This window comes from Neophocaena asiaeorientalis, unplaced genomic scaffold (assembly GCF_003031525.2).
Source record: "Neophocaena asiaeorientalis asiaeorientalis breed wild unplaced genomic scaffold, Neophocaena_asiaeorientalis_V1.1 scaffold160, whole genome shotgun sequence".
Classification (NCBI taxonomy): domain Eukaryota; kingdom Metazoa; phylum Chordata; class Mammalia; order Artiodactyla; family Phocoenidae; genus Neophocaena; species Neophocaena asiaeorientalis.
Genome location: NW_020175675.1, coordinates 87,071 through 103,286, shown reverse-complemented (window position 1 = coordinate 103,286; position 16,216 = coordinate 87,071). Strand labels below are relative to the sequence as shown.

The window sequence follows — 16,216 nt, the reverse complement described above, 5'->3', positions numbered from 1 at the left end:
GGAAGAAGACTGTAAGATCTCGCCCAGGGTGAACACGTGTGCTTCCAGGTTCATCTTCTCCCAACACCTGTCTGCAACTCCTCCCACCAGAGTCTGAGAGGTGGTCCTGCATCCCCTTGGCCAGGGCCTCAGCAGTGGTCATTGCAGCTGCCATGCCAAGCCTCCCCAGCCACTCTGGCCGCAACAAAAGTGACCTGTCCCGTCCTAGCTTTAACCACGGATCCTTGGGCCGAACAGGGAAACATAAAAAATGAATCTAATTAAGGGCAGGCATACCATAAACTCTACTTTTCCCTCTCACTTATAAAATTATCCAGGAAGATAAAATATACATATAATTCCAGTATTACCTACATGTCTTTGTCCTTACTACTGGGAAAAAAAAAAAAAAAGATTTTTTCACTGCAGAATTTCACTAGTTGGTATTTAAGTATTAATAAAAGCAATATATAATTATAGCAAGAAAAGATGTGAAAGTATAAAACACACATTATTTAATTCTATTTAAAACAATTCTTTTAAGTTTAAAATTTTATGATAAACTGAAATTTCTCATTAATTGCTAATCACAAACTTTCATATTTTGGACTATATAATATATTGGGGCTATTGATTATTGCTCCCTTTCTTTACAGGTACTATTAATTATCATTCAAATAAAAATTCTATTTCTTTCTGTTCCTATATATATCTGACATTTACATTTGGTGAAAAGAGGGAAAAAAGGTCTCTTAAAATCTTCAAGTAAAACTTCAAAACCTTTTTCAGAAGCACGTTTAACACATCACAGTTTGCTCATAAGCACAAAATTTACAGTCAAAAGTTGCACATAAAGGGTTTATTTTAAATGTTTTAAGGATAGGATAGAGTTACATCATAATTATAAAAATTACTTACAGAATTAACAGATTTATATTGTTTATACTTCTAAATGCAGAGAACAGGGAACTGTCTACACATTGTATAAAATAAAATTAAAATTAAAAATGAATTCAAGCTTGAAAGATGAGGTCATTTACCTAATATTAAAATGCGAACACGAAGACCTCTGAACTATACACATTCGTTCGAACTGCACTAATGATGGAAAATACAAAAAGCGCAGCATTTCCAAGGAACCACAGACATTTTGACCATAATTATTTTCTGTTACAATAATTCCTGTTTTGTCTTTGGAGAACTTTTTTTTTTTTTTTTTTTTAAGACAATCAGCTTCAAGAATGTCTTCAGGCACTACAATTTGTGACAATCAAAACAGCCTTCTAATGGGCCCACAGCGTTCAGAGATTCAAGCCCAATGCACTTCAGGGTTTGGCACGTAAAACAATAATAGAAATGAAATCTGGTTTAGAAGCAACTGTGATTGTTTTAAGAATGCACAGTCCCTTCAAATGCTGCATGACATACACAACTGGAAAATCACCTTCGGTTGGCACTACATTTGCTTCACCAGTGCATCTTTATCCTACAACCACTGAAACAGCACAGTTAAGCAAATATACAGAAACTGAAACCAAATAAAAACAAAGATAGAAAAGAAAAAACCGAAATATATTTAACATGCAATTTTAGTTAGTTACATTGAACATTCTACTTAGAATAGAGCATGCAAAAAAGGATGGTCTGCTTTTAAGGTTTTCCTTTGAAGCTTACATGGCAGCCAGACATCACGCACGCACACACACACGACACAATAATACTATAGCAGGTCAATGAGAAAGGCCAATACATTTTATACAGAGATTCATGTCTTGTGTTGTCACAAGTCCCATGATAATTTTGGAAATTAATGTTGTATTCCTAGAACAAGGAACCAACATTCCGATACCAGGAAAATGCAAGCAATGCATGCAGATCTGAAACATGAGCCTAGACGAAGCCTGAAATACTCGGCTGGGGAGCAGAGTTAGTCATGGCATCAGGAAGTGTGGTTTAAGCCACCAAAAGAAAAAAGAATGGGAAAAAAAAAAGGAAAAAACAACAAAAAAAAGACCCCTTCCCCTTCCTTCAACCCCAAAGGCAATAAATGGAATAATGATTAAAATAATGATGATAATAAATCACGTCACATTCATCTAGAGAGATCATGTGGTATTAAAAGTTGCTAAAGGTACTTGCAGAAAAACCACAATGCAAGTCATTAAGTAATGCCAGAAATGTTTCAACTCAACTGACCCAACCCTCAGGATACCTCCAAAGGACTTTGTTTTTCAGTCTGAAGTCACTGTGTCCTGTTCATGCAGTGCACGCTGGACAACACACTCTCTGGGCCACATGTGTCCACTTGGGCACAGGGAGCTGGGCTCAACCTTGAGATTCACATGCAGGAACTCTTATAAGAGCCTCCAGGAGAACAGATGACAGATCTGTAGCATGACACTTGTTTCAAGCACAGGAGGAACACCTAAGACCTGGGTACCCACTGCATGGAGAAGCTCACCCCTGGCTGCCCTCAGTGAGGCACTGGGCACGCTGGAGAGAACTGGGGTGCTGTATTTACATGGTGCGCGAGGTTACCACCCACCAGCACAACAAGGCACAGCCTTCCTGAAGGCAAAAATGGGCATCACACAAACCATGCAGAGCGCAGCCTTGAAACTACAGAATCTCTTAACATCAAGAACAGCCATGACAGACGTCACACAGACCTGGTGTTTGACTGAGATTCATATGCATTTAAGCTTTCTGCCCAAATCAGAGGTAAGATTTTCAATCTCCACAAGATTGGTTTCACATATCATCTTTCTCCTAGCTTTCAAACTGCCAGGGATCATCAAAAACAAAGTGATAGACTGATGTTCTGCTGCTAAATGAACCACTTTTGCAGTTCTATTTTAGTTAAAACCACCTTGCAGGAAAGGATTCAATGGCTAAGGGCTGCTATCAGTCACACCCACAAGCCTGTGCAGGTGACTGACCCTGATGTGGTAGGATCCACCAAATGGCATGAATCCACATCAACAGCATACCATGAGTAAGAACATACAGCACCACAAGAGGTGTCAGGAATTTAAGCTGTTATTTGTCTAGACATTCTTTGAGGGGAAAAGTCTTCTGACCATAATCATATATCAGTAATAACAGTAATAAAAATAAAGGTATCCCAGAGAACTTGTTAAAAGGCAACAACGTCATTCTTAAACTTACATTTCTAATATAAAAGCACTACGTTCTTCCAGGAACTTACCAAATACACATAAACCGCTGGTACACCGTTGCCTTTTAAATCCATGTACTAAAATTCCAGATTACTAATTTGTACAAATAATGGACCAAATGTGCCATCCAAAATACACCTGCATTGCGCTATGTGGACCAAGTACCTGGGCTTTGCTTAAAAAGAAGTATTTATGATAAAAATGTAAACAAATAATGTACAAAGCTTAGAATTAAAGGCAGCCTTTTACCCAGATTTCTAACTGTTTTGTAAAATTGTAATGTGGGTCATTAAATGTTCACAGGTAATTCATATTTGAATTTACAGTTTAAAGCCTCCAGACTGAAATGGTGCTCTGAACCTGACTTTCAAAATAAGCTGAATGTCCCAATGTGCTTCCTGTGCCCAAATTTAATTTTAAATAAACAGCAGTAATACACTGAATACACTAAATACAAATGGCTTGGGTCAGCGCTCCTGTTAAACTGGAGAAAATTATGTAACCCCCACTCCAATCCACAAAGAAAGGACTGCCCATGAAGTGTGTGTGTGTGTGTGTGTGTGTGTGTGTGTGTGCGCGCGCATGCACACAGATCTATGTGTATGTATATATACATTATATATGTATACACACAGATATAGATAGATAGGTAGATATAGATACATATATATCTCAAAAAAAGGCAATAACAAAAATACCAAACTATGCTTGCATTGTGGCAGCAGAATAACAGTGTTAAGCGTGAAGGGGAAAGTGGATAAGATCTACTACAGTTTTAAATGACTATGATACTAGCTTAACTTTTACCAGACTTGCCTGTAACTCCCTTCCAAACAGACAGACTTCTTTTAAGAGGAAGGAGTTCCTTACACAAAATGCTTTGTGTTCACATAAATCTGTACTATTCAGAACAAAACCAGTTCTGCTGGCAGAGATTGTGGGTTCGCAGGGACATTTAAGCTTTCATTAAACTGGAAAGCAATCAAGTCTTTATGTCTACAAATTATACATTTAATAGTTCCACAAATTTGGCAAAGTTCGTGATGACATCTAGGATGTTTTCACCAAATCGTAGACATAAATATGGAAATCATCATCAAACTTGATGAAATAGACAGACGGTTTGGCTTCTACTTGATGAATGACCATGCCAGTCCTTTTAGAGCCATCTTCTTTGGCATATTCCACTTGTTTGCCTACCAGGCTGTCCACAACTTCTCCTGGTTCCCTTTCTGCTGGAGGTGAATCATCTGTATTTAAAAGGGGGAAAAAAGAGAATTTAGAGTCAATTTTTAGATACACACCAACTCACATATCTATTTTAATAATTAAAAAAATTTTTTTTTAATATCCTGAATTCATCTTGATTTTCTAGACCAAGAGTCAGCAAACTTTTCCTTCAAAGGCCAGACAATACATATGTTAGGCCTGAAGCCATACGGTCTCTGTACCAACTACTCAGCTGTATTGTTGTCACATGAGAGCAGCCACAGATGATATATAAATGAATGGTGTGGTTGTGTGCCAACAAAACTTTATTTACAAAAACAGTGTGCTGATCCCCAAGAGCTAGACATGTAAATGATTTTGAAAATCATAACCAGAAATTCTTTTGGCTTATATTTAGTTATAGCTATAATGACCTAAATAGGGATGGACTAAAAGAAGGAAAGGGTCAAGAAAAAAACTAAATACAGTTGACCCCTGCACAACAGGGGTTTGAACTGCATGGGTCCACTTATACAGGGATCTTTTCCAATAGTAAATACACGATCTGCAGTTAGTTGAATCCACAGATGCAGAGGAACTGCAGATATAAAGGGCTGCCCATAAGTCATATGCAGATTTTCAACTGCACGGAGGATCAGTCTCCCCAACCCCCAAGCTGTTCAAGAATCAAATGTAATTATACAACTTCTTTCTTTTTTAAAAAAATTTTATTGAAGTATAGTTGATTTACAATGTTGTGTTCTATAGCTTCTTAAAAATAAGGCTGTTTTACTTTGAAATAATTTCAAAGCAGATAATACCTACTGGGATTACTGAGAATGTGCCTAAATGCCTAAGTATTCCTGTCTTATCCTGTGAATCCTTAAAGCTTTTTTTCCCTCAACTTCATTTCATCACACATGGTCCTCTTAACCCGGTTTCAAAATAAAAGAGATTTCCTGTGCTATAAAAATAGGTGCTAAGTGAACTCCATCCTCAGACCAATTACAACTGAATCTCAGAGGATGGCTGAGGCACCTGAACTTTTTGAGAAGCCCCCAAGAAAATCTGAGTGTTGGAAAACACTGCCCGCCCTATGACCTAGCAAGAACTCTGTAAATTCTAGGAATACACATAAAATGAGAACAAATCATCACTGTCAACAATAAAGAAACAAAGTACAAAAAAGGGGAGCCAGGGGAAGGAGCTAGGCAGTTACAATTCTATTTTAAGAAACGCCTAACAGGTCCTGAATAACTCAAGCTCTTATCCATGTAGTAACAGAGAGCCTTCAAGTACGACAACCAGGTATCCTGGTTTGCCCAAGACAGTCAGTGCTTATGCCTGTAGTCCTGACACAATGGTTAGCAGTGCACCTTTTTATTTTCACATGTATCCTGGTTTGGATCATATCATGTATCTGTATTAACAGTAGTTTGCCTCTTTGATTATAATAAATTCTCTCACTGAATGGCATAATCTGAAACCTGCTATTCTGATCTCACACAACACAAACAAACCACCTGAGCATAGTGTTATCAGTTCTTTAAAAAAAGGAAGTAAAGAGGAAATCTAAGCTGAACTCTTCTTCAACAGTGCTCTTCCATCAAGCACCAACATCATACCACACCACACTTTTGTGGCACCTCATGTGTACAAAGAAATTACAAACACATGATCGCCATACGTTTTACAGTAACCATAAGTGAAGAAGCCAAGGACTCAGAGGCCACTGCAGAGCTCTTTGTATCAGAACATCACAACAGCAAGTAACAGCAAATAAACGTCCATATCACTCGAAAGAAAGGAGTGAGAGGATAAAGACGTGGTTGGTACAGGCAATGATTTAATCTGCAAATGACCTCATACTTTCTATTATCAAGTCAACAGTACTTGCTTTGGACATTTCTCTACAAAAAAGTTTAAAACTTCATATAGGTTGGAGGAAATGTTTTTATGGTATGCTCTCATATTTAAATTCCTGCCTTTTTTACTTTCCATTACACATTTATAACAAATATACACGCACTTAAAAAAAAAAAAAAAATCTAAGAAGGCAGAAGTCAGGGCCAGATGAGCACATGAGTAGATTCAATGAGTGGCTTGTTCACAGGAAGAACTTTAAAAAAAAAAAAAAAAAAAAAAAAAAAAAAGGAACAGAGATGGTGTTACATTGCTAATATATCCAGTGTCTGTCAGTCGGCCATATCTGCCTAGGGCCAAGAATTCATGTGTTTGAGGAAAAGCTATTGAGTAGTTTAAAGAAAAAAAAAAAAAAGGCTTATGCAAAAGTGAAATTAAGAAAATAATTTTATTCACAATAGCATCAAAAAGAATAAAATACTTAGGACTATAAGAAGGGCAAAAAAGTATACTCAGAAAACTACAAAACGTTGATAGAAATGGAAAAAACTCAATAAATGAAAAAACATCCCATGCTCATGGGTCAATGGCTTAACTTAAGATGGCAATACGCCCCCGCCAAACTGATCTAGAGATTCAACACAATACCTAACAGAATCCCAGCTGACTTCTTTTGCAGAAATTGACAAGCTGATTCTAAAATTCATACAAAATTGCAAAGAACAGCCAAAACAATTCTGAAAAAGAAGGATTCACACTTCTTGATTTTAAAACTTATTATGAAGCAGTGTAATCAAGTGTGACACTGGCATAACTATAGACATATGGACAAATGGAATAGAACTCAAAGTCCAGAAATATCTCCATACCTCCATAGTCAAGTAATTTTTACCAAGGGTGCCAAAACCATTCAGTAGGAAAAAGAATAGTCTTTTGAAAAGTCTCTGAAAAGTGGTTTTCAGACAACTGGATTGCCACATGCAAAACAAAGAAGTTGGACATGACACATCATAAACAAATATTGACTCAAAATGTATCAAAGATCCAAGTAAGACCTACATGTAAGAGCTAAAACTGTAAGACTCTTAGAAGAAAACATAGGGGCAAATCTTCATAACCTTTGATTTGGCAAGGGTTTATTAGATATGACACCAAAAGCATGAGCAATAAAAGGAAAACTAGAAAAATAGGACTTCATCAAAATTAAAAACTTTTGTACTTCAAAGAATACTATCAAGAAACTGAAAAGACAACTCAGAGAATAAGAGAAAGTATCTGCAAGTCACATATCTGACAAGAGACTTATACCTATACTATTGACTGTTACGACTCAATAACAGAAAGACAATGCAATTGAAAAACAGGCAAAGGATGTGAATAGATATTTCTCCAACAAGACACAAAAATGGCCAATAACACACGAAAAGATACTTGACATCTTTAGTCATCAAAAAAAATGAAAACCAAACCCACAATGAGATACCATTTCACTACCACTAGGATGGCTAGAATCAAAAAGTCAAGTAACAAGTGTTGGTAAGGATGTGGAGAAATCAGAACCCTCACACACTGTTGGTGAGAATATAAAATGATGCAACCACTCTGAAAATCAGTCTGGCAGTTGCCTAAATGATTCAACCCAGAGTGATCACTATGCCTCATCAATTCCATTCCAAGGCATATACCCAAGAAAACTGAAAACAAATGTCCACTCAGAAACTTGTACATAATTCTTCATAATAACCAAAAAGAAGCAAAAAATCCAAATATCCATCAACAGATGAATGAATAAACAAAATACAGTATATCCAATCGAGTTGTATTTGGTTATTAAAAGAAATGAAATACAGACACACGTTACAACATGGATGAGCCTTGAAAACATAAGCTGAGTGAAAGAAGCTAGTCACAAAGGACCCCACATTATATACACCATTCATATGAAAGTCCAAAGTCCAGAACAGGGAAAGTAAATTATTCTTGGCAAAAGGGTAAAAATTTCACAACCTATGCTTTGTGCATGACTAAAAGAATAACCACTTAACCCTAATAATTAAAATTTTTAAATGTATCTGCACAAGAGTTAATCAAATATCTTGCTCTAAAGATATCTGATTTATCAAATTATTTTTGAATTATCAAAAATAAAAGTTGTCAATCTATACTTACTAGAATCGGGCATAATGCGAAGGTCGCCTTCTTTATAATCATCTAAGAGCTGGTACATGTACAAGACAGGATCTTTTTCATAGGTGATGTAAAACCATGTGTTCATTATAGGGGCACGTGCTAAGACCATTCCCCTCCACTCGTCTTTAGAGCCATCCTCGGTCTCAAACATGTGCTCCACTGCTTTGCCAATCATTGTGTCGGCTAGGTGTGCATCACTGATTCGAGATGTTGCTGGGGACAAAAAAGCAAACAATAGTTTACGTGAAAGAATCTGCTTTTTTCTTTTTTTTCTGAATTCATCTGTTCTTGGTACTGTACCTAATTAAAACTTTTAGTTTATTCAAGGTATAAAGTGTTTTTTGTTATTGTTTAATAGATAATTATTTTAAATTATGAGATAGAATTAGACTTACAGAAGAGTTCCAAAAATAATATTGTTCCCATATTCCCTTTACCCACCTTGCCTTTTAAATATCTTATATAACCACTGACCATTTATGAAAACCAAGGTATTAACCTATTCAAGGCATAGGTTTTTACTCTTGCCCCTACAACCTATTTTTTACAGTCAGAGTGATATTTGTGGCCGTTATACCAGACTGTGTTGGTCATTTGCTTAAAACACTCCAGCACTTTCCTTTCATAATTTGAATAACGAACTGCTTCTCCAGATCCACAGCACATTGGCCACCATCCCCTGGTAGCCCTCTGCCCTCCTGCTCGTCACATACTGCTTGACTGCCTTACACCTCAGCAGCATGGGCATCTTTTCCTGGGATACCCTTGGGCTGACTATGGCCCCCACATCCTCGGGGGCTGGCTCTTCCTGAGCAGATGTCCTCCCAGAGGCTTTCCAGGACCACCCGGTGAAAATAGCCCCAACAATCAGTCACCTAACCGAGCTTGATTTCTTAAAGACATTTACCACTCTCTGCAGTTATCTTGTTTTACATGTTTGTTTACTTGCTTTTAGACTGCACAGTGATGAAAGCAAAGGCCTTTCCCATCTTGTTTCCAATACTGTGATCACAGGGGTTCAACATTTGTTGTATAAATTAATTATTTCAGAGGAAAGCAGGTTGTTCTAGATGGCCTGTGTGATTAGGAACACAGGCCTCCCTACTGGTGTATCAATAGCTCTCTGCAGCCCTGCTCTACATTAAAGACATAGGTGAAAAATTACAAGTTTCATTTTCTTTTTTAATATTGGGAAAATTATGGAGGAACCTACTGATTTTAAGGTTTATCCATTCCTCACATTTTAGACAATTATCTTTAAAAAAAATTAGCACTTCTTACTCATGAGTCCTATTTTTGTCAAAGTTCAAAGGAACAAAGATTAGAATTTCTTGGTAAAGGTACTGCTATCCAATTTTATCAGGACACTGTAAACACATACGGTAGTTTTCTTTGTTTAAGTATGCAATAATTACCCAAAATAACATAGAATTCCCCACTGTGCATGACACTATAGCAAAATCCCACTAGTTTTCTTCATACCAGAAGTTATCAAACTTTCTCATCTTAGGACTCCTTTACATTCTTAAAAGTTTTTGCGCATTTGTTTATATGGATGATAAATATCAGTACCAACTATTTTAGAAATTATAAATGACATTATCTAAAAATATGTTAAAATACCTACAGAAACACATTTTTAATGAAAAATATTTTCTAACAAAAAATTAGTAAGAAATGTCTAGCTTTAAAAATGGACAGCTAGGGGCTTCCCTGGTGCCGCAGTGGTTGAGAGTCCGCCTGCCGATGCAGGGGACACGGGTGCGTGCCCCGGTCCGGGAAGATCCCACATGCCGCGGAGCGGCTGGGCCCGACTCCACGTAAAAGCTGTCCCACAAAAAAAAAAAAAAAAAAAAGGACAGCTAGAATCTCGTATCTGTTTCAGCATTCAATCTGTTGTATGTACTTTTAGTTGGTGTATAAAATCACAAAGATATGCTGTTGAAAAAATATTTTATTAGTGTTCAGATAATTCTAGGTATTCTTCTATGATACCACATCAAAACTCAACAAGTGGTAGCTTTCCTTAAAGGTTAATTGCAATGTAGAATCTGAAATCATTATCAATAAACTTCTGTCACACTATTAAATTAAAATTCATTTGTCTCCAGAATACATAAAGAACGCCTACAACTCTACAACAAACAAAACAAAAAAATCAAGTGACCTGATCAAAAAAGTGGGCAAAGGACTTGAACAGACATTTCTGCAAAAATGACATACGAACGGGCAAAAAGCATATGAAAGATTCTTAACATCACTAATCATCAGAGAAATGCAAATCAAAACCAACAGAAAATAACAAATATTGGTGAGGATGCGGAGAAATTGGAACCCTCGGGCACTGTTGGTGGGACTGTAAAATGTTAACTAACACTATGGAAAATATTACGTATGTAGGCTCCTCAGATAATTAAACACAAAATTACCATATGATTCAGAATTCCTGGTTAAATACTCAAAAGAACTGAAAGAAGGGCTCAAAGAGATATTTGTATACCCATGTTCACAGCAGCAGTATTCACAATAGCCAAAAGGTAGAAGGAACCCAAGTGTCCAATCATGGATGAATGGGGGAAAAAATGTGGTATACACATGCAATGGAATATTATTCAGCCTTAGAAAGAAAGGAAATCCTATCACATGCTACAACATGGATGAATCTTGAGGACATTCTGCTAAGGGGAAGAATCTAGTCACAAAAAGACAAATACTACATGATTCTACTTATGATGTATCTAAAGTAATCAAATTCATAGAAACAGGATGGTGGGTGCCAGGGGCCAGTGGGAGGCAGAAAAGAGTAGCTGTTGTTTTAATGGGGAAAGAATTACAGACTTGCAAAATGAAAAATTTCTGGAAACCTATTCCATAACAATGTGAATATACTTAATGCCTCTGGAACTGTACACTTAAAAATAATTATGGTAGTAAATTTAATGTTTTGTGTTTTTACCACAACGTAAAAAATCTGTTGGTCTTTGAATGGATCTTTCACCAATATGATTTGGTAACATCATGCATTGCTCATATAGAAAATATTGTATTCACTTAGTTATGCAGATCTTCCAAATAGTGGGAAACTCCAGTGTATAACTGTGAAAGGATGAGAGTGAAAAAGGCAAATTATATCTTAAGATTTTTATGAAAATTAATTTTGACCTAATAAGCCTCCTGAATGGGCCTCTGGAAACCTCAAGGGTCCTCAGACTACACTTTGGGAACTGGTACTCTGTGACATCACATGCTTTTGGGTTGACTGACTTACTTTTCTCTCCATCTTTAGCTTAAGGAAAACAAAACTGTAACTTTAATGTACTGCCTTAAGCAAATTAGGAAAGACCATTTTCTTCCTACATGGAACATAAATGAAGTCCAAATAATTTTTCAGACTAAAGTATCATAGGGAATACCATAGTTAACTATTAATTAAATTAGGCATGTAACATTGCTGCTTTGCACACAGGCCTTTGGATTTCCTTTTTTAAATTGCTTTTCTGTTTACAAAAGCAATCCATATCTACTGTTGGAAACAGAGATGGCCCAGAACTAGAAAGAAAAACATTAAGAAACCCTTAAATCCCATCACCAGAGATACTCATATATCTTCGGATATTTTGGTTTAGTCAAATCACTTTTTTATCAAGATAAAAGGTTTCTTCTGTCCTATGATGACAACAGAGCTAACACAGGTCATGTGGCAGAATGCAGTAAATTTCAAGTAAGCTAGCAGCCTTGCCCTTGAAGGGGTCAGAAACTAAAATTGTGGGTCAGAAAAAGAATGTATGATAATTACTGAGCACAAATAATTGATACAAAGGTGTGGATAATACTTTTTAAGCCCTGAAGGGAAGATTCTTCAATGTTAATTTCTAATGTGGAAAATGGACTGATGTCAAGATGAGGAGAAAAGAGGATGTGCTTCACGAGGAAGAATGTGTTCGGCTGAACTTAGACTAAAATGCCAAAGATTTACTATTACATAATTAGTTACCTTTGGTTAAAAATACAAATTTAAAGAAAGATTTCTGTGAAAACTGAACTATATTTATACAGGATGAATAAAGACAGTGTTTGCTATCTAAAGCAAGGATTAAAAAAATAACTTGCTGCTCTGGCAAAGTTAACTTGATGAGGAAGCATGTGTTCCAGGAACACAATGGCAAAAACAAAGGGGGAAAGGGGGGGCTAGGTAAGCGCCTTCCCTTGACAATTTAATCCCAAATTTCTATCCTCCAAGTGCAGATCTGCTGAGGCTCTATTTGTAAATATATAGGCTTTTAAGGACAATTCCAAAAGCATAAACCAGATTCAAGCAATAGCAGCATCAGTGTAATAATAATAAGAAAACATTTCAAAGTAAATACTCTGAAGAAAGTAACAACTTGGGTGTATTCCGTTGATCTTAAAAATAAAATCATATTTTATTTTAATCTTAAAAATAAAACCAGTCATTATTATTTAACTGACACCTTATGCCTTAAGGAACCTAAGGTATCCAAAGCAAAACTGATTTGTATGACATTAAAAAAGCCATCATTTCCCACAAACCTTGTACAAACGAACCCCAAAAATGCTGTAATAGAGTTCACATGTTTTGGTTGCTTAAATTTTGGCTGAAGGTACAATTATCACTTATATAATAATACACAATGATAAAAATTCACTTCACATAAAGATCCTAAAATAAATACATGAAATTTTTCTGAGCTATTATAATCTGATGAAATGAGCACACTGAATATTTGAGCTAATGAGAAATACTCTTACTCACCAGAGTCCAGATAAACTGAGCAAAATGTGGGAAATAATCATATTAGAAATTATTAGACTGTCGACTTCTTGGGGAACAATTTTATACGTCTTTATATCCTTCACAGTTCCTTGAACTTTGGTTTTAGAACATTTGCTGAGCAGTTTTTGTGGTTTTAGGTGACTGATTTAAATGTGTATCAGAAGTACTTATGCTCCAATTAAAAAAATACCAGTAATGCTAATAATCAAAAAGCATCCATTTCAATAATCATTTTTAAAGCATATAACGCACAAACAGTAAAGAGAACTTACCAACTCTATCAGGGAGGACTTCAAGCGCAGAAACTCTTTCATCTTTATTAAGTTCTAGTCCATAAACACAGTCAAATCCATCGTATTTTATAAGATACAAAGAAGGATTTACAGGCACCTGGTCCAGAACGGTTCCTTTCCACTGGGTGATGGGGCCATTCCCCTCTTTCCACCCATGCTGAATCCTGCAGCCTACGATGTTCCGCCGGGGCTGGGAAACAGGTTTGCTCGGCCCCACACTGCTCCGATGTTTTCTGTATTCACACATATACACACGTAAGGTATCATCTCAAAAGTATGCACTCCTACCAACACAACTACTGCTAGCTAGCATGCTCCCATCACAGATGCTCCGGGTCCTATGCTAGCTAATGTTGCCACACTCGGGGTTCAGGTGGCTACAGGCAGCCATCTCCCAGTCCCACAGCCGTGCAGTGGTGGCTCACAGGTGGGGCCTGTCTCTAGCAATAGAAGCTTCTTGTGCACCCTAACTCAGGACACGCAGAAAAACACAACTAGTCAATAGCAACTTAGCCTTAAAATTAAGTATCAGTTTTTCAGCTTTCTGAGTTTCCTTTAATTCAATCAACTCACAATTATCCAAATTAATCAAAGAAAGACAAGGGCTGACTACATGAAATAACCGCACATGCATATGGCTTTATAAAATAGAAATCCATTTCTCGTTAAAAAGAAACTCAATTTCACCCATTCTAATGCCCACATAATTTTGTCCCCACTGGCTTAAACAATAAGAATAAACTAGACATTTAACTTTTTCTTAAACTGGAGTTCAGGCTGGCTTCTATCCATGCATTTATACTATCATTACTTCTCTAGAAAACATAACCTTCAACACTTAAATTTGTAACAAATACTTAATGTAGTATTAAAAATTATTGAAGTAACACCAAACTACATTCTTTCTCAATTACAAACAATCGAAAAATCTACATACAATGTTTACAAGTAGTACACCTGGCTCTCAATATCAGGGAAAAAAATCTTCATTTCATGTAGAAATCCAGAGACAAGGGACAAGACTTGGCTTGAACGCAAGCTGAAGGCCAAAGCCATGCTGGCACATGGATGCTGCTATATGCCAAGAATGAAAAAATTTAGGGAGCAGAAAAGAACCCACTCATAAGAACCCAGAGCTTATGTGGGCATAAAGCTCTCATCTGGTAAACCACAAATAAAAGTGGTGAACAAATGGCATAAATACAAATAAACTTTTAAAAACAAGTAATTTATTGTAGCCTGTAATATTTAAAACTACAGTTGTATATATTTTAAGTAGACCAGCTTGGTAAACTTAGTGGTTTTGTGAAACAGAGAAACAGGTTACAACAAGATATTAAAGCTGTCTCAAGGAGGCCTAGAATCAGTTGACACAGTCCTTTACCTAAGCAAGATAGGGAACACCATTTGGGGAACACCTCAGAAGGAAAACTTCTCCAGTTGGACTGTAAAAGGGTTCACAAGTTTATATGCAGGACATGAGACCAGAAAACGCTGTGTCTAACCCAGCCCTTAAGTCTCTGCAAACACCCAGCCAAATGGCCTTCCAGGAAAGGCAGAGCCCTGAACTGAGGACACATACTGAGAATAACATCCTGAGTAGGGTGAGGCCCGTGGGTAAAGGAAAGATGAGGTTCAGATGCTTACAGGGTGGGCCCAAAGGAGGCTGACCTCAACAGGTATCACATAGGAGACTATACAGAGAAACTTGAGTATGCCATGGGAATACTGAAGAGCTCTGCAGCAAGGATAGCTGTCCTGGAATACTCTCACCCCTTCTCATGTACAAAAGTCTCGGGAGAGAACCATGGTGGCACCAATGGGCAACGGAGGCAAACCCAAAAATATGCCCACAAGGCAGATGGAAATTACCACCTAACATTATGCACATAACAGAGGCCATAAAAGAGGAACTTACATCAAAAACATAAGAGCCCAGATGAGAGATAGCTACACAAGAGAAGATGTGAGAAAAATCAGACACAGTCAACAAACAAGCAGCAATTTGAAAACTTTTCAGAAATGAAGGCTAAAGTAGAGGAACATGGAAGAAATTGACACCATGGGGCGTTTAAGGAAAACAGATAATAAAAAAGAGACAGATGGGAACAGATATGAAATTCCAACTTCCATGTAACAGAATCACCCAAAAGCTAAAATCAGAGGAACAGAAAGAATACTAAAATAATTCAAGAAAAATATCCAGAAATAAAAGACTTAAATGTACACACATGCCCCTGGGAAAACTGACCCAGAACTACTGACACTAAGACAGTCTAGTGAAACAAACAAACTTTAAAGAAAATAACATCTCGTGGGCATCCAAGCAAAAGAACTGCATCATGTGTAAGGATAATCACATGTGTAAGGAAAAGAAAATCACACAGTGACACCGTGCGTGTGCCACCAGATAACCGAGTGACAAACTTAAGGTTCTCAGGAAAGAAAATGTGAGGTGAGGGTTTTACAGGCAGCCAAGAATTCTATACTGACCTCCAAGTAAAAGTATACAGATAAAACTGTGTAAACACAAAAGAACGCGGGGAATACTGTTCTCACAAATGCTTCCTGAAGAAGTTAACAGTTGGCCATCCATATCCATGGGTTCCACATCCTCAGATTCAACCAAACATGGATAGAAAAATCCCAAAACTCCAAAAAGCAAAACTTGAATTTGCCATACGCAGGCAACAATTTACCTGTCATTT

General features: G+C 36.9%; 1 protein-coding gene across 1 annotated transcript in view; it reads right to left on the bottom strand.

Moving 5' to 3' along the window:
- Positions 1–1,171: 1,171 nt before the first annotated feature.
- Positions 1,172–16,216, bottom strand: part of SPIN1 (spindlin 1) — a 42,290-nt gene continuing 27,245 nt past the window's right edge. The window contains exons 3-5 of the mRNA XM_024731937.1: positions 13,488–13,741; positions 8,400–8,633; positions 1,172–4,408 (exon numbers count right to left, since the gene is read on the bottom strand). Of these exons, the coding sequence (XP_024587705.1) occupies positions 4,209–4,408; positions 8,400–8,633; positions 13,488–13,741 (688 nt within the window). The 3' untranslated portion in view covers positions 1,172–4,208. The remainder of the gene's footprint in view (positions 4,409–8,399; positions 8,634–13,487; positions 13,742–16,216) is intronic.